Below are 18,962 nucleotides of genomic sequence, written 5' to 3' on the forward strand. Positions count from 1 at the left end.
GGTTTTACTTTAAATTGACTAGGGCATGCCTAACTAAATTTGAAAATGTAAATTTAACGGTCCTAACGGTCGCATTGGTTCGAAAATAATAAAATAAACGAATAACCCAAAGGTCAGCCGTGGGGGGCTGGGCACTGGATTTTTTGTAAAAAAGTGTTATCCAGTGACCAGCCCCCTCAATTTATAAGTTAAATATTGATATTTTCATTCAAACATAATGCAATTTAATAGATAAACTAATAAATAAACCAATCATTAACAAAAAACAATAACTTTTAACATCAAAACATAGTTTTTCTCACCTGTTAAGAGAACACCACGTGCAGTAAAAAATATGGCTGACCACTGGTCCCTGGCTGGCCACTGGTGCTGTTACCCTATGATCAGAACATCGTTATTCTAACCAAAGACGCGTAAAAAGAATGACGTATAGGGAAATACTTAACAGTATCAAATCAAAGCACTTCAGAATACTAACAAGCCATATTCGATGGATTGATGACTCACACCCACAGTTAGATTATAGGCAGAGTGAGACGAAATTGTGATTTCATATAAACGCGCAGATTTCCTTGTATGTAAAATAGGCCCTTGCCCTTGAGGCATTGCACCAAGGATGCTGGTGGCATTTCCTCGCTGTATCGCAATGCTGATACGTTGTGCGAGGTAGCCGCCAGCTCTTCGGTCCCCAGTTACCTACGTCAACCAAACGCTTCGCGATTTCTGCAAACAACTTGTGCGCGCTGGGACCCCATGGACCTAGACCGCTTCATCAGCATTGCGATACAGCGAGGAAATGCCGCCAGCTTCCTTGGTACAATGCTTCAAGAGCCTATTTTAGATCTATGCTAGTTCTTAATTTCGTTTAGTAATACCACTGTATATATCTTGTTTGTAAATAAATGATTAATTGCACGTTATTTTAGTTTATAGATACATTGCTGGCTTTAACTTATTGGCCGAATGCACGATGGCAGCGCCTCCTAGCATCCGCAACGTTTCCGGCGCTATCAAATTATGAGCGCATCAAAATACCTAGATTATATTTCTTAAAAAATATTTACTATAATGCAGATGATAATGTGTGTAAATTATTCGTTTTTAATTAACACATTTGGTTATGCAAAATGTCGGAATTTACAATCGCAGCGACGCTGCGTTTATTTTCAAACGAAAATTACCGTAGCGTCCAATCTATGCTAATTTGAACTAGGGCAAGTTATATATCATTTTCATATAATTTAATATGAAAGGCTTTATCTCGGAAACTATTAGATCTACAGTTATTAGCGTACCTAACTGAGTCATTGTGCATCACTTTGACATGCTTCTTTCATTATTTCACAATAACTAGGCCTTAATGGTTTCCCAAGTAGCATTGCAAGCTGTATATAAGCTGTATTAAAGTTTATTTGTATACTATAAGCTGTACAGTTAGGCTGTACAAAGGCTGTATAAGCGCTTATACAGCCCTTATAAGTAAAAAAAGGGCCCAAATTATACAGCCTTTGGCGTTATTAGAGCTGTAGAGTAGCTGTATAAGCAATACATAAGCTGCATAATAGCTGCATTACAGCTATATTTCGGTGTAACAGGAAACCTTAACACTACAGATAATCTCTTATAAGTACGATATAATAATATAAGTTTTAAATGAGTTATAAGAAAGAATTACAAAAGAATAATAATCATTTAAGAAACTAAAATGTCTTAATCTTGTTCATTCGTAATATAGTAATGGCGACAATAAAGTGTTATAGTGGATGGTAAAAGTAAAAGTAAATATTATACAGGACTTGAATGGAATTTTACATTATTGGTAAGTGCGGATTATTATTTATTGTGAACCTGTGTATCTTTTCTGGCAAAATATTTACGCGCCTGCAAAATAACAAAGAGAAACCATAAGGAAAATATCAAAAATCGGCAAAGTTACTGTTTGTTTTTAGGTTAGAGTATCAAAAATATTTATAAATATTAATTCTAAGGCTAAACAATTTATTTTAGCTGGTAATCATAACACGGCGTTAGTCTGCTAAATATTTGCAAGTATTTCTTTAATTATATTTACAAATATGTTTTTTTATTTCTTGTAAAATGGCGACAATTTTTAAACAGCCTACAGGATAGTTGGAGAGCATTATAATCTTAGTAGCTGTGCTGTGTAATAAATAGAGTGTCTTTTACAGCTTTTGTAATTAAAACAGCTTTATAATAGAATATTTGTATTCGTTTGGCTGTATTTCAGTTCTCCGTACATAAGTTATAATTCTCTTTAGAGATCCGTATAACAAATAAAAAACCTGTACTGTAACTGTCATTCATTAAAAACATTCGTAAAAACTAAAAAACTAAAACTAGTGCCTACGTCAAATCATGGGATTAGTTGTCAAGCGGACCCCAGGCTCTCATGAGCCGTGGCGAAATGCCGGGACAACGCGAGGAAGAAGAAGACTGTAACTGTCATATATTCCTTTAGTTTTATAATACACTTATTTTCAGAAATCATTACACTACTATACTTATACGAGTGTAAAATTACGCCAAAAGATTGTTATAAGCGACTCTATCAGTAATACAGAAAAAAACTGTACTATAGCTGCCATTTATTCATTTGGTTTTATAATACCCTTACAGACAGAAGTTATACAACTACTATTCTTATAGGAGAGTAAGATTACGCCATAAGAAATAGCTTTAAAACGGGGTTGACAGATACATTTGTACAGCTACAAGTGCCAAGTGATACTACAATACAGCCTGTATACAGCTTTTACGATAAAATTAGCTTGTAGTGTTTCATAACACTTAATGTTTTAAAACGGAGTTGACAGATACTTTTGTACAGCTAAAAGTGCCAAGTGTTACTACAATACAGCCTGTATACAGCTTTTACGATAGAATTAGCTTGTAGTCTCTCACAACACTTTTAGTTTTATAGTAGATTTTTTATATTCTGATAAAGCACCCCATGCTTCCGCAGAATCCTTTATAATGATTTTATACAGCTTGAGCTGTATAATGTCTGTAAAGTACCTTTTATACAGCTTAAATCTTTTCTGACACTCTTATACGTCCCTTAAATCACTCTAAGTTCTTAATTGGCTGCTATATTGATGTTGCCGACACTTCCATGCTACTTGGGTTACAACTGACAACAATGTATAAGACGGAAGAATATCATTTGTAATAAAGTTTTGTAGCGGCACTTAAGAAGTAGATATTCCGCGTATAGCTTTTTCAGGCAAATTTGTTTATCATCAAATTATTTACATTTTACTGAGGTACTGATATCGACTCAGTTACGCTCTTAACTGTACCTATGTCTATTCTAATCTCATATTGTAGCAAGTCTTCTTTAAAAACGTCTTGAGAAGGTACTACCTACCTATCAAAAACTATTCCTTTAGGGTTATAATCGCTCAAATCTAAAAAAAAACGAGAAACATCCACCGTACGCGGTACGATCCCATCCTTGGTGATGACTGATGACAAATATCTTAAAATCCCATCGTCCGTTCACACGTGTAAGATTGTAAAATACATTGTAAAAACGTTGACAAAGATGTCAAGGTGCACGATTATGTAATTGCAACAATGAGTGTTGATTATCAGTTATAATTCACGACGTTCTCTTGGCTAGTATAACTTGAACCGTAAATCCGGTTAGCAACTGTCAAAGATTTGTTTTTATTGGAAAAAGTATTTTTAAAGATGTCTTATAGATGGCTCCAGCATAGGTTTTACCACACGAAAGCGACTGCCATCTGACCTTCCAACCCAGAGGGTAAACTAGAGCGACTGGTAAATATCAAATGATATTTCGTACATATGTTCCGAAAAACTCATTGGTACGAGCCGGGGTTTGAACCCGCGAGCTCCGGATTGAAAGTCGCACGCTCTTACCGCTAGGCCACCAGCGCTTCACGTAATGATTATGATATATGTTGAATAAGATGAGTGAATATTAAAGACTGCTTATAAATCTATCCAAATTAATATTATGCGAAAGTAACTATGTATTTTTCCGTCTATATATTTTCAAGTTTAATATTTAATCGATTCTTAAATGCTGGATGTAGGTGATGTAAAGGTTATTGACTGAGCGAGTGCGAAATGTCTCCGTGTCAGCTTGGGCAAAAATTGATTACAGCCATTGACAAAAAAAAACAAATCAAAACAATATAATTATTTTTATTTGGGTGCAGCTGCCAGGGCTCGGAATCCGTATTTAAAAAAAATACGAAATAGCCCAATATTTTTAATTATTTTATGCTTTACGTAGGACAGAACATGTATTTAGGTAACAACTTTGTATTATTAGATTGACCCATTAAAAATGAAATAATAAAGTAAAAAACGTAATAATACCGGTATTTCTGTATGGAGCAAATACCGGTTTCCGACCCCGGAGAACTGCAACTCTGTATAATAAACAGTCCTTGTTATTTACTTATCTTTGGTAGGTACATGGATGTAATAACAAACAAACAAACAAACAAAATTTTATTCGCAGAAAAAGGGTAAAGATTACATGTGTTAGTGTAAAAATAAAATATGTTTCACCTTTTTCAACTGTTTTAAACAGTATGCAAATATTATAGAGGATATTAATTAGAATTACATACAACATAAATTAATCCGACAAATGGTAACTTAACATCAGTAAAAAAGAGTCAGTGATATAAAAACAGTTACATTCGAATTTGAATTAGAAGACACTGAAATGGTTGTAATATAAAACATCACTCCGTATGATTCATAAAATCCTTTACAGTATAAAAACAGCGTTCCATGAGCCAAAATCTCAGATTTTGAGTAAATTTCTTGTCCTCGAGTGCTTTTATGTGGACGGGTAATTTATTGTATATTATAATACTCGCATTGTAAGCGTTTCTTCTGTAAATGTCGGTCATGCAGCGCGGTTGGTTTAGAATGTTTTTGTATTGTGGTCTAGGGTTACTTGAACAATATATATCAGAACGTTTAACATAGTATTTTGGAAATCTTTTAACAAAATTACAAATTTTTAGAATGTAAATACATGCTAAAGGTAATATATTGAGTTTTTTAAACAATGGTCTACAGCTACTACCAATTTGAGCATTAGAAATTGCGCGAACACATTTTTTTTGTAATTTAAATGCCCTTTCCACATCCACAGAGTTACCCCATAAGATGATACCATAGTTTAGAATAGATGAGACGTGGCCGTGGTAAGCTGTAAGGGCTGCTTCATAGGACACACATTGACGTAGCTTTCTTAGGGCGAAAATGAAACGGTCTAGTTTTTTACACACTGAACTAATATGTTCTCTCCAGTTTAGTGAGGAGTCTATATTTAAACCCAAAAATTTAATGGTATTACTTTTCTGTAAGGGAATGTTGTCTATATTAATATTAATTAGTGGCGGCGTTGTTCTGGAAGAATGAAATTGCATGTACTGCGTTTTATTCAGATTAATTAGAAGATTATTATCAAGTATCCAATCATTCATGTCTGTCAAGGCATCATTGATATCAGACTCATATGTGTGTTGGTTTTGACTCCTGACTACGATGGTTGTATCATCTGCAAAAAGTATGGTTTTAGGCTTTGTGGCTTTAGGAAGATCATTGATAAAGAGTAAAAATAAAAGGGGCCCTAAGTTACTTCCTTGAGGTACTCCTGAAACAACCGTACGTAAAGGTGATCTGTATACTAATTTATGCAAATTATTTTCAATTTCAACAAATTTTGATATTTCAGTACTTTGCTGTCTATTAGTTAAATAAGATCTAAGCCAGTCATTTGTTTGACCTCTAATTCCGTAATTGTCTAATTTTTTAAGCAGCTTTGAATGATCTACAAGGTCAAACGCTTTTGTCATATCAAGGAATATGGACATAACAGGTGATTTATTATTGATAGATTCAGTTATATATTTAATAAATTCAAAACATGCCAGTTCTGTGTTAAGACCTTTTCGGAAGCCGTATTGATCAGGATGTAGGATGTTATGTTTTGTTAAAAAGCTATCTAATCTGACACAAAAGGCTTTTTCCACTATTTTAGACAGTATCGGGACAATTGTTATTGGTCTATAATTTCCGGGATCGTTACGTTCTCCTTTTTTATATATCGGTTTTATAATTGATGTCTTTAACTGCTCAGGAAAATAGCCATGACTAAAAGACAAATTGATTGTGTGTGCCAGAGGGCCACTTAAAAACGATGCGGTTAATTTTACTAGTTCAGTTGATATATCATCAATGCCTGAAGTTTTGCTGTTGTTCAGAGACATAATAATTTTATAAATCTCATTTGAATCGGTTGGCATCAGGAACATAGTGGATGGACAATTTTCGATATTTATTTTTGAGGGCCTTATAGTATTAATATTAATTTTATTTACGTTGCTTAATTCAATGAAATGATTGTTAAGTATAGTGCAGATATCATGAGGACTGTCATAAGTCTTGTCATCAATTTTTAAATATTTTATATTAGTTGAATGGTCTACGCTTGATACCTGCGAGGCTATGACATTCCAAGTTGCTTTACATTTGTTTTTATTTGCAGATATGTATTTATTGTTGCTTATTTGTTTTGATTTATTTATACACTGTGCAAGTAATTTACCATATTTTTTTAGAGTAATTTTATTATGGTCTATACTGTCTCCACTTTTCCGACTTAGGAAGAGCATTTGCCTTTTGACCTGACAGGACTTACGGATACCTGTAGACAGCCACTTAATTTTCTTTTGTCTATTGTTAATTTTAACTTTAATAAGGGGAAAGCATAGATCATAGAAAAGTTTCAATAGATCATAAAATATTTTAAAAGCCTCCTGTGCATTGTCAGAACTTAAAACCTCACAAAAAGATAGAGCTTTAATGCTATCATGAAACTTTCTGACATTATCACGGCTATAGTCCCTTTTCATCTCAAACCAGGTTGTATAAGATTTAGTTTTATTAATATTTAATGTGATGGATTGGGCTCTATCGTGATCAGACAGCTCAAGTTTATGGGTCTCAGGTTTAACATTACGCATGTTACTAGCAATTTGGTCTATACAGGTATTGATCCTAGTGGGTGTATTTATATGCATCGAAAAGTTGTAGCTCCTTAATATACTAGTTAAATCCTTCGTAACTGTATTATCTTTAAGGATATCTATGTTCCAGTCACCGCATACAACAATTTTTTTCTTTTTATATTTTAAGGCTAAAAATTGGAGCAAACTCTCAAGTTTATGTAGAAAAACACCGTAATGCGACTGAGTTTGTTGTGGTATCCTATAGATGGTAATTATTATTAAATTAATACTTGTAATTTCAATACCACAACATTCAAAATAAAAGTTAGATGCTAATTTTGGAACAATATTGATGGACTTAACTTCTAATGACTTTCTAACCAATATTGCTGTACCACCTCTACATGTCTCTCTACTGAATGATGCTGCTAGTTTAAAGTTATTTAATTTTATGTTTTGTTCAGTGCCTTTTTTAATAAATGTTTCACTAAAACAGAGTACATCAATATTGTCATAATTATTTTGAAATTCATGCAGTGTAAATTCTAAATTATCCATTTTGTTCAATAGACCACATATATTTTGATGCAAAATTATAAATTTACCTATATTTTTATTACTCTCTATATTAATTTTCTGCTGTGTTAAGGTGTAGTTAGAATGAGTAGTGGCGAAAAAACTTTTTAGCAACCGTCGTTTGATTACCTGTGTTTGACATATTATGCATAGTACGTTCAGTTCCGTGGGAAGCAGCTTCAGCAACGTACCGACGTTCACATTCTGCGTACATGTTTTTATTTACATTCATATTGCTCTGTAGCAGTTGCAGCTGGTAAGAATTAGTGTACAGCTTACAGGCTATTTCGTGAAACATTTTTGTCGCCAATTGTTTTAATAATGAAGTCTTACTGAAATTACTACTGATTGGCTTATGATCGCATGTTACATAAATACAATGGTTAAATTGTTCGGCAATAAATTTAATCATGTTGTTCAGTGGGATTTCATTTAAGTAATTATTGTAAGGCACTTGATGAATTATAATGTTAGTATTCTCTAGATTTTGCACTGAATAATACAAATTCGCGTATAGTTTGCTGGGGTTGTTATCATTGGTTCCGGTCATAATAAATAGGAAGTCATCTTTGCTCAACAGTGCTTCACTATTCGGTAGTGATTTCAATACATTCATCGTGTCAGCTCCAGGGTTTGAGTAGCACTTAATATCGAAGTAAGATCCGTACATTGTGTTCATTGATGAGCCAAGATTTCTTCCTTGCTGGTCAGATAATATTACAATTTTTCGTTTAGACAATCCATGCGCCTTTCTTTTTTCAAAGTCATCTTGAAACTGCTTGTTATAAATATTCGAGTATTGATTTTTGTTGGGTGTACGAGAACAGTTTTTATTTTCGGTACTATTAGATTTTGCTGTTAACTGCGATGGTGTCCTTTTATTAGAAGTATTTGCGATTTGGGTGGGCTCTGGTGTTTGTTTTTCAAGTTGGTCAACAGATGGCGCTGGAGTACTAACATCTTTCGGGGACCGCAATATACTCCCGCCAATGTTCTCATGCGGGTCCTGGTTTTCGTCAGCCGATGAAAAGTTCAGCTTGGTTCTTTTAATTTCGTTTTTCTTCTTATTTTCAGATTTATTTGGGTTTTTTGTGTTCAAACTGCTGACAGGAGTTAACGTTTTTAATTTTGTTTCACACTCAGTAAGCCTCTTAGTTAATGACTTATTTAAAGCTAGTAATTGTACAATTTCAGAGTCCGCTGAATTCAATTTATCTTTGAGTTCACTAATTTCGTTTGTCATTTTTTGGAGTGTGTGACTGGTGTTTAAACGTAGGTCACGGTACGACGGATTTAATACTGGCGACTTCAAAGGTGAGGCGTCTTCATACTCATCTTCAGATAATCCAGAAAAGGAGTTCTGTGTCTGGATATTTATTTTAAACTTCTTGCGGATTGTAACATTGTCACAAGAGAATTTTGGTGATGTCAAGTTAGCATCCAAGGTGGATGTGGACATGCAGGATTGACATGTGAATATTTTCTTGTCTTTTTCCATCAAATTGAATCTATGTATAGTTACGTGCGTACAATCCATGTGGTATGACTTTTTACAATTAACACATTGCAAGCGATATTTATCCTTAATAATATCATCACATTTGCTGCATTTAGTCTCCATCTTGCAGTAGTATTATAAAGCTCAGTCAAGTGATTTAGCCGGAGGGTAACAGATGGCGTTGTATCAACAAATTAGAGATCACTCAGATAACAGAGTAAGGACAGAACCTCGACTACGAAATTAGAAAATAATTAATACACAATATTAAACAATTTGAAATGCACTGAACATAGTTTTGGTCATAGATACGGCATTAGGGTTAATGACCGGAATTAGTTTTTAAGCGGCAACTTTAAGTCCAAATGTTCTGCTTTATTCACTTTAGTACCTAATAATGTCAAAATACACTAAAATTATAACTACACTTTACTTATAAACAATACTGTCCACCTATATTAACAATATTCACAAAATTCTGGCTGAAGTTCATTGACCCTACTAGGTAGCGTCCTTTCAGCGGCAGTTATGTTGTTTGAATTTTTACGATATTTACACTACTTCCGAGTATAAATCCTTGTTTATGTAAGTACATAAACACTGTTTTTGATCACTGTAATGAGTAATAACGCAAGTAAAGTAATTATGTCAAGTTTTTAGCGACACTTTAAGTTCGGCGATATTAAAACTTCTTCAAATGTTTTGCTTAAGTAATTCACTTTATTAATGATGTCAATATTGTCAAAACACTGAAATTACAATTACACTGCACTCTTAAACAATCCTGTTCATCTATATGGTATTTATTTACAATATTTACAAAGTTTTGGCTTAAGGTCATTGACCGTAGTAGGTAGCGTCCTTTCGGTGGCAGTTATGTAATATGAATTTTTCCGATAATTACACTAATTGTGAGCATGAATCTTTGTTTATTTACGTATTTAAACACTGTTTTTCTTCACTGTATTGAGACCGGTGGAATAATAGTATAAATATTACGTAAAAAGTCACAGATTCAAAGCTTCAAGTAAGGGTACAATATTTGGCTCGCAGCGTCTTTGTATCCCTACTGTTTTTTTGAGATAACATTTACTGTTATCAATTACACTTTAGTCTATTGTTTAAAACACTTTTTTGCCACTTTAATGTAACTTTTACCATTTTTACGAATTAAATAACGCGCGGCTAATAACGCGCGGCGACAGCAGCCATAAAACCACGTAGGTATATAATAAAGAGTTAAAGACCCTTTGGGGTCATCCATTAATTACGTCACACGTTTAGGGGGAGGGAGGGGGTCAAGAAAATGTGACATGTTGTGACATGGGGGAGGGGGGAGTCACAAACATTGTGATGTCACTCTAACTTCATCAGTAACCGAAAATTAATTTATATTTTTTTATTCGCTGTACAGTTAAATAATGAGATTTTGGATGTAACTTTCGTTGTGTTATAAAATTACTAATATTTATATATCAAAAATATTTTTTTATTAAAAAAATAATGCTGAGTTAATATTATTGTCGATTTCGTTGAAAACAAAATTGCCTAAAATGTGACGTCACACCAGGGGGGGAGGGGTTTGCAAAATGTGACCAAGTGTGACAAGGAGGGGGGGAGGGGTAAAAAAACCTAGAAATTCGTGTGACGTAATTAATGGATGATCCCTTTGAGATGATGATGTGTTGACGTTTATTTAAATGTTTTCCGCCATTTAAGATAAGATAAGATAAGATTTCTTTATAGTAGCTGTACATTTTGATTGCGCTCTCACGTTTTAAATGTCGCTCGAAGGGCGCTGGAACATCATTAGACTCCATTCATTTATTACGTAAGTCGATTTAGAGGGGGGGGGGGGGGTCGACCGCGTCTTATGTTTTCTTACAAGGGGATATAAGATAAGATCACAAAAATGCGCAAAGTCAAGTCACAAGAGCGAAAAAGTCGTCGTTCGGCTCGGCTCGCATCGGCCGGCGCCTGTCGACGCGTCAACAGCTTTTTCGCTCATATTGCGCAAACAAAGCTTTTTCCTATCGGCTTTTGCCGATCGCGCGTCGATATATCTGGGGAGACCCTTAATGACCAAGTTTGGGCGCCGTAGGTTAGGATACGCAGGATCCACATGTCGACAAGTTATCTTAGAAGAAAAGAAGAAAATAAATTTATTCAGGACGCTTACAGTATTGCTTAAAACTAATACAACACTTTTATAAGTATAGAACATAAACGTCACTGAATAGGTCTCCCCTCAGCTTGGTGACAAGTTACCTTTCAGGTATCTTGACGCTGGTCTTCCGTGGAGACCTGTCCAAGCGATCGCGTCAGCACGTAAACTTAACTAACATTGGTTAAACTAAATTGAGATCAGAACAAAAATCATAAATAAATATTAGGTACTTCAATTTGACCTATTAAGTATATACAAGATGTCCCAAGAAGTAGTGATATACTAAAGCTGGGAGGTAGAGGACCTAGAGGGCTATCTGAATCACCCCCATGTATGTTCCGCGATTTTTAGTTTTTTTTTTTTAATTCCATTCAAAGATCTAACGATAGTAAATGTTACCATACTGAATTGGCCTATCTATCAGCTTAGCAAACAAAAAATATCAAGCATCTACCGCAATAATTCACGTCACCATAAATAAAAATCTCATCGTACTCGGCGATAGGTGCAAAATTAAAAAACTCATAACTCCGAAAATACGAAAAATCGCGGAACATACATGGGGGTGATTCAGACAGCCCTCTAGGTCCTCTACCTCCCAGCTTCAGTATATCACTACTTCTTGGGGCACCTTGTATAATATACGGCTTATTTAATATCTAACATATTTGTAAGACTTAAAATTTATCACGTATTGCATTAAACCATTAAACCCGAAAAGAATAAACTTATGTCAGATAAAACTTTTTTTTTTCTTCTATGGACTTGAGGGCGGTGTTGCATGGGCAACACTAAAAAAAAGGTCAAGTAAAAGGGTAGGAAATTAAACGCAGAAAGGAATAAAGGAAAATTCGGAATTTGGAAAAAGTGGTCAGGTCAGGTATATAAATAAGAATACAATGTGATATACTTAATATGATAAAGACTATGCTTTTATAAAGATGAGAGATTGGCACTTACGCGTGATCTACTTACTCTTTGAGCAGATTTCTGCATATTCAAAATATACTTTTTGTATTTTACTTTGAAAGGCAAAATGGAGTTCTTAGCTACTACCTACTACTTACCTCCAAATAACTGCATTACCACATGTCATTAAACATAACCTCTTTATTCCAGGGCATATCCTCCTACCTCTCGACGGCGCCGTACATTGCGAAGCTACTCTTCCGCGGCATCGCGTACCAGAGCGACTTCTTCTTAAAGAAGACCATCTATGAGTACCTGTGGGAGTACAGGGAACCCATCCTGGACACTTCGAAGAGTATAGCGCCGGGGCTGGTGCCAGTTAATAATATGGGGATGCTGGCCAGGGTAAGCCCATATCAAAGCAATAACATTTTTTAGGGTTCCGTACCCAAAGGGTAAAAACGGGGCCCTACTACTAAGATTGCACTGTCCGTCTGTCTCTCTGTCACCAGGGTGTATCTCATGAACCGTGATAGCTAGACAGTTGAAATTTTCACAGATGATGTATTTCTTTTCCCGCTATAACAACAAATACTAAAAACAGAATAAAATAAATATTTACATAAGTGGGGCTCCCATACAACAAACGTGATTTTGCCGTTTTTTGCGCAATGGTACAGAACTCTTCGTGCGCGAGTCCGACTCGCACTTGATCGGTTTTTTAAACTTTGTCTTACACCCGGTTTCTTAAGCCATGGAGTCCCAGGGGTATAAATTTCCCAGTCTAAAAATGACCTTGAGTTAAAAAGTTTTTACTGAATTCCGAATGTAATTTTGGAAGCGATCACGTCCGTGGGACTCTAAGGGAATCTATTAAATATATTAAAAACGGGTCACTCACGTATTTAATAATATATTTAATATATTTAATATGTCTGTGTCTCACGGAAGTTTTGTTTCTAAGGGAATCTCTGAGAACGAAGGTTAAAAATAGACCACCATGTCACCCATTATCCAGAAAATCCAGTGTCGTTTATCAGCCATTTGCCTCCATTGGACACGTGGCCAGACGGGAGCCGGACAACTTTGAAAAGCGCATTATGGTTGGCATGGTGGATGGAGGATGGGGTAGTAGACATCCACCAACCCGCTGGGTGGACACTGTAAAGAAGGCCTGCCAGGGATCTACACAGGCGCCTTTTATTAGGAAGGCGGAAAATCGTGCAGAATGGAGAGCCTTGGTGAACAAAATAATGACCCGATGTGGTCGCGACCCTTATGAGGAATCGAGGAAGATGTTACCCCTATAAAGGTGTGACAGAGGAGAGGAGGCTTTAGTGTTATCTCAGATCATTCACATCAGATCATGAAGGCAATCATCCAAACTCATATAAGAGCAACTTCTCCTCAAGGGAAAAAAACCGGCCAAGTGCGAGTCGGACTCGCACACGAAGGTTTCCGTACCATTATCTATAAAAACGGTCGCACATCTAAGTACTGACCCCGCCCGACGATGCTTAACTTCGGTCAAAAATCACGTTTGTTGTATGGGAGCCCCACCTAAATCTTTATTTTATTCTGTTTTTAGTATTTGTTGTTATAGCGGCAACAGAAATACCTACATCATCTGTGAAAATTTCAGCTGTCTAGCTATCACAGATCACGAGATACAGCCTGGTGACAGACGGACGGATAGACGGACAGCGGAGTCTTAGTATTAGGGTCTCGTTTTACCCTTTGGGTACGGAACCCTAAAAATTACGAGCTATACCATACCAAGTTTTCATATCCGCTCGATCGTGAAAGTACCTATATTTTTGAAGTGAAAACTTCTTTAGCGGCGCTGTGCACTTTTTGTGATGTAATGGGGAAACAATGTTAAACTCGCGACAGGTCACGTGACCGTAAGATTCGTATATAAGACGAAGACGGACACGTGACCTGATCGAAAAACTGTTACAATGTCATTGAGTTTTCACTTCTGCCGGCACTCCCGGAGTGCAACCCGTTGTTTTTTTTTACAGAAGTGTTTATTGTTTTCAGATCTATGCAGATTTTACAGACGAGGTAACAGTAAAGATAGGCCCTCAGTGGGGCCATGGACACTTCTTCCAAATCGACCGGTTCCATGGCGAGCCGCAGTTGCCTGGTTACGACCCTCAAGTAAGTTGACCCCAACGTCGACGATGCCTGTTTTGGTGCGCAGCGTAGAGTTTCGGATCCGGTCAATCCTTTTCACCCCAAGCATGTAAATGCCGGCAAGGTCGGCCTAAGAGGAGATGGCGGGACGACCTGGACACATTTCTCAGCAACTGGACGGATACTGCAGTTAATCGGGAGGGTTAGAAGTCTAGGGGCGAGGCCTTTACCCAGCAGTGGGACACCTTATAGGCTCGTTAAAAAAAAGGCCGTGATAAATTCCTATACTTGACGTTAGATGTCGACTACAAAATAACTCGTGTTTTGGTAAGAAAACTGATGTATGGAGTTACCACTCTATGCTAACACCAATGAACATTGTCCTCAGGAATGTCCCGACCGCATCTTCGGCTCAACAGAGGGCGTGATGTACCAACAACACATCACCAAGAAAGACATACTTCTCTACTGGAGGAAGACCGTCTGCAAACTTATGCCTCTATATTTTGACAGTACGTACTTTTGACTATTATGTCGCACAGACCCACAGCGTGGGGAGACACTCCTGTCTTCGGGCAAACTCGGCTCCGTTCGGCTCAGCATTGCTCCGAGCAATTATTAGGGTGGACACAACTTCAGGTCCCTTTGCGTGCACGACCACAGATAGGATAATTACTTGAATTTTAACAACCCTAAATAGCCGAAAGGGATAGTGCCATAAATTAGAAAGGGATATCATGATTCGACCCTGAATCGCTGTCAAACTTCGGTTTTGTAGGAAGTGTCCTTTCTGTACGGTAGTACTACATATTACTTATTCTGTGCCCACAGTCCCACTTCCAATTTTGACTACGAATTCATAATAGGGTTCCCCCACATATTTCGACGCGCTATCGGCAAAATCCGATAGGAAAAAACTTTATGTCTGCGCAATAAGAGCGAAATAGTCGTCGTTCGGCTCGGCTCGCATCGGCCGGCGCCTGCCGACAGTGCCGACGCGTCGATATATCTGGGGAGGGGGAGACCCTTAAGGTACCTTTCGGAACCTCAGATATCAATTTTCATCATAATTAGAGCAAAAATTAAGAAATTCAAGATGGCGGCTGTTTCGTTAATCCCTCAAGATGAAAATTGATATCTGACGATCCTAAGTAACTTATTATGAATTTGTAGTGTGTCAAGTTGTGGCAGATACTACTCTATTAGGCACTAAGAAAGAAAGAAAGACGGGATTGTAAATAAACGATTTGTAGTAGTAGTAGTAGTAGTAATACTTTATTGTACAAAAAGAAACATAAAAAACCGGGCAAGTGCGAGTCGGACTCGCGCACGAAGGGTTCCGTACCATAATGCAAAAAAAAAAACAAAAAAAAAGCAAAAAAAAACGGTCACCCAGTACTGACCACTCCCGACGTTGCTTAACTTTGGTCAAAAATCACGTTTGTTGTATGGGAGCCCCATTTAAATCTTTATTTTATTCTGTTTTTAGTATTTGTTGTTATAGCGGCAACAGAAATACATCATCTGTGAAAATTTCAACTGTCTAGCTATCACGGTTCGTGAGATACAGTCTGGTGACAGACGGACGGACGGACGGACGGACGGACGGACGGACGGACGGACAGCGAAGTCTTAGTAATAGGGTCCCGTTTTTTTGTTTTACCCTTTGGGTACGGAACCCTAAAAATGAATGAACATGAATGATTTGATCGTTTAAACGAAGTAATTTATCGAAAATCGTATGTGATATCGGGTTGATTACTAGACCGTAGACCCCTCTTATTAAGTACATAGATAACTGTAGTGTCTATCAGAATATACGCCCCTAGTAGACAAAGAGTAATTATTTTTGTAGGTATTTGGAGACAATGAAATGGCTCCTTATCGTTATTTTATAGGTACAAAGTCGGCCCAAATAGCCCGTTCAACTACAACTGCGTTTGCGTACCTAATGTCTATCTTTGTATGGGTTTTTGAACAGCGCGCCAAGCGGGACGTTTGGAAACTCGATATCCCATACAAAATGACATTTGCAAACGCGTACGTCACGTCACGCTATAGGGACCGTGCGCGTTGGAGGGTCTGACATCTTGTGGCCTGAATCGGAAACATATGTGCACATGTACATTGCCAAAGCAAGTGCCGTTCTCGTCGGTACGTTTCCTTGTGCATAGTGCATAGTAGGTTCTACCATCTTGTGGGCTACATCGGAAGCATAAACGAAATATTTACGCGTCGCGCCATAAATCTGACGGCTCCTATGCTGCCCCCTATAGTTCATGCACGGGGCCTATCGAATGAAATTTACACTAGGTACAGTTTATAAAGTCAGTTAGGTTATCCAATTCGATGATATACAGCCGCCATCAAATATATCGGAGCGGCTAAGGCGCTCACAAATATCTGAACACGCCTATCTATTGTCAGGGCGTACAGTGCGTGCTCAATTGCTCATATATTGTGAACACCTTGGCCGCTCCGATATATCTGATGATATCTGATACCTACACTAAAGACGGTACCTACATTAGATAGTCTCCGAATAGATTTGCTTTTAAAAAACCGGTCAAGTGTGAGTCGAACTCGCGTCCCAAGGGTTCCGTACTGCACACATTTTCGAACGAGCGAGCAAAGCGAAGTTCATAAGTACATTCAACTGTTCATTCAATTGTTCCACACACGGCTGGCTATCTTTAATTTTGTTCGAAGTTCGCAAATTGCTGGCATGTCACTCTGTCACTCTAATTATATACGGTTTCATTGAAGTAAAAGAGAAATCCCCGCAATTTGCGAACTTCGGTGTTCGCGGTAGACCCTCTGATATACGGCAGTTCAACCTTCTCATATATATATTTGAGATCCTCAAAATAAGCCCTTTCATTTAATATGTAACACGATATGGTTTGCAAAACTTTGTTTTTTAATTTTCTCATATTCCCCCTAAAAGAGCCCCCTATGCTTAAAATTCATTTGTTTTTATTACATGTTCATCTTTGGGTCACAGACTTCCATATGTGTACCAAATTTCAACTTAATTGGTCCAGTAGTTTTGGAGCAAATAGGCTGTGACAGACGGACAGACTGGACAGACAGACGCACGAGTGATCCTATAAGGGTTCCGTTTTTTTCTTTTGAGTTACGGAACCCTAAAAAGCCTTGTAAGTGAGTACTTTGCTGGCAAAATGGCAAATTATTAGCGTCTATATATTGTTAGTTTCATCTGATTTCTTATATGTAATTATGTGTATGTATATATGTATTTTTATATGTTTTATACTTATACATATATGTATGTATTATACCTATTACCTATGTATTATTTGTTTAGTTGTATGAGTTGTGTAAAAGTACCTATTTTGTAATTACAACATGATGTTGCACCGCCTACAAGTTCTGCTTTGCCCGAAGGTTGACTGGTAGAGAATGCTTTGTAGCATTAAGAGTCAGTTGCACCAACCACAATTAACAGACTGATCAACGTCAGAGTTCAGCAGCAGAGAACTATGAAACTTTCCATACAACAAAATTTTGCGAACGCTAAAACGGTGACAAACGGTTTGGTGCAACCGACCCTAAGTCCGCCTTTGTACGTTTGAATTTTCCTTTTCCTTGTGCAATAAAGATGAAATAAATAAAGTCTAAAAACTGTTTATTCCAGGTGAACTGACCGTAGACAACGTATCTGTATACCGCTTCAACCTGTCAGAGAGCGTGTTCGAGCGGACCAATGGTACTGACTGCTACAATACAGAACCACCGCTGCCACCCGGGCTGAGTGACGCCAGCAAATGCTACTACAGTAAGACTTATAGTTCTCTTAAGTGTTGTATAATGAATTCATTATAGTTCCCTACAGTGTTGTATAATGAACTCATTATAGTTATGAATTATGACGTATTAGAGAGCGTACCAAATGGAACTGACTGCCATAACACAGAACCGCCGCTGCCACCCGGGCTGAGTGACGCCAGCAAATGCTACTACAGTAAGTCATTATAGTTCTGTTAAGTGTTTTATAATGAATTCATTATAGTTCTCCACAGTGTTGTATAATGAACTCATTATAGTTATGACTTATGACGTATTAGAGAGCGCACCAATGGAACTGACTGCTACAACACAGAACCGCCGCTGCCACCCGGGCTGAGTGACGCCAGCAAATGCTACTAGGTATAGTAAGTCATTATAGTTATCTTAAGTGCTATATAATGAATTCATTATAGTTCTCTACAGTGTTGTATAATGAACTCATTATAGTTATGACATATGGCGTATTAGAGAGCGTACCAATGGAACTGACTGCTATAACACAGAACCGCCTCTGCCACCTGGGCTGAGTGAGGCCAGCAAATGCTACTACAGTAAGTCATTATAGTTCTCTACAGTGTTATATAACGAATTCATTATAGTTTACAGTGTAGTATAATGAACTCATTATAGTTATGACATGACGTATTAGAGAGCGTACCAATGGAACTGACTGCTACAACACAGAACCGCCGCTGCCACCCGGGCTGAGTGACGCCAGCAAATGCTACTACAGTAAGTTATTATAGTTCTCTAAAGTGTTTTATAATGAATTCATTATAGTTCTCCACAGTGTTGTATAATGAACTCATTATAATTATAACTTATGAAGTATTAGAGA

At 37.0% G+C, this 18,962-nt stretch overlaps 1 protein-coding gene across 2 annotated transcripts in view; it reads left to right on the top strand.

Moving 5' to 3' along the window:
* LOC134803726 (scavenger receptor class B member 1-like) overlaps positions 1-18,962 on the top strand; it is a 93,335-nt gene that overhangs the window by 71,150 nt on the left and 3,223 nt on the right. For both annotated transcript variants that reach the window (XM_063776539.1, XM_063776540.1), the window contains exons 7-10: positions 12,386-12,580; positions 14,219-14,338; positions 14,703-14,826; positions 17,973-18,113. In XM_063776539.1, coding sequence (XP_063632609.1) covers positions 12,386-12,580; positions 14,219-14,338; positions 14,703-14,826; positions 17,973-18,113 — 580 coding nt within the window. The remainder of the gene's footprint in view (positions 1-12,385; positions 12,581-14,218; positions 14,339-14,702; positions 14,827-17,972; positions 18,114-18,962) is intronic.

Source organism: Cydia splendana, chromosome 27 (assembly GCF_910591565.1).
Source record: "Cydia splendana chromosome 27, ilCydSple1.2, whole genome shotgun sequence".
Classification (NCBI taxonomy): Eukaryota; Metazoa; Arthropoda; class Insecta; order Lepidoptera; family Tortricidae; genus Cydia; species Cydia splendana.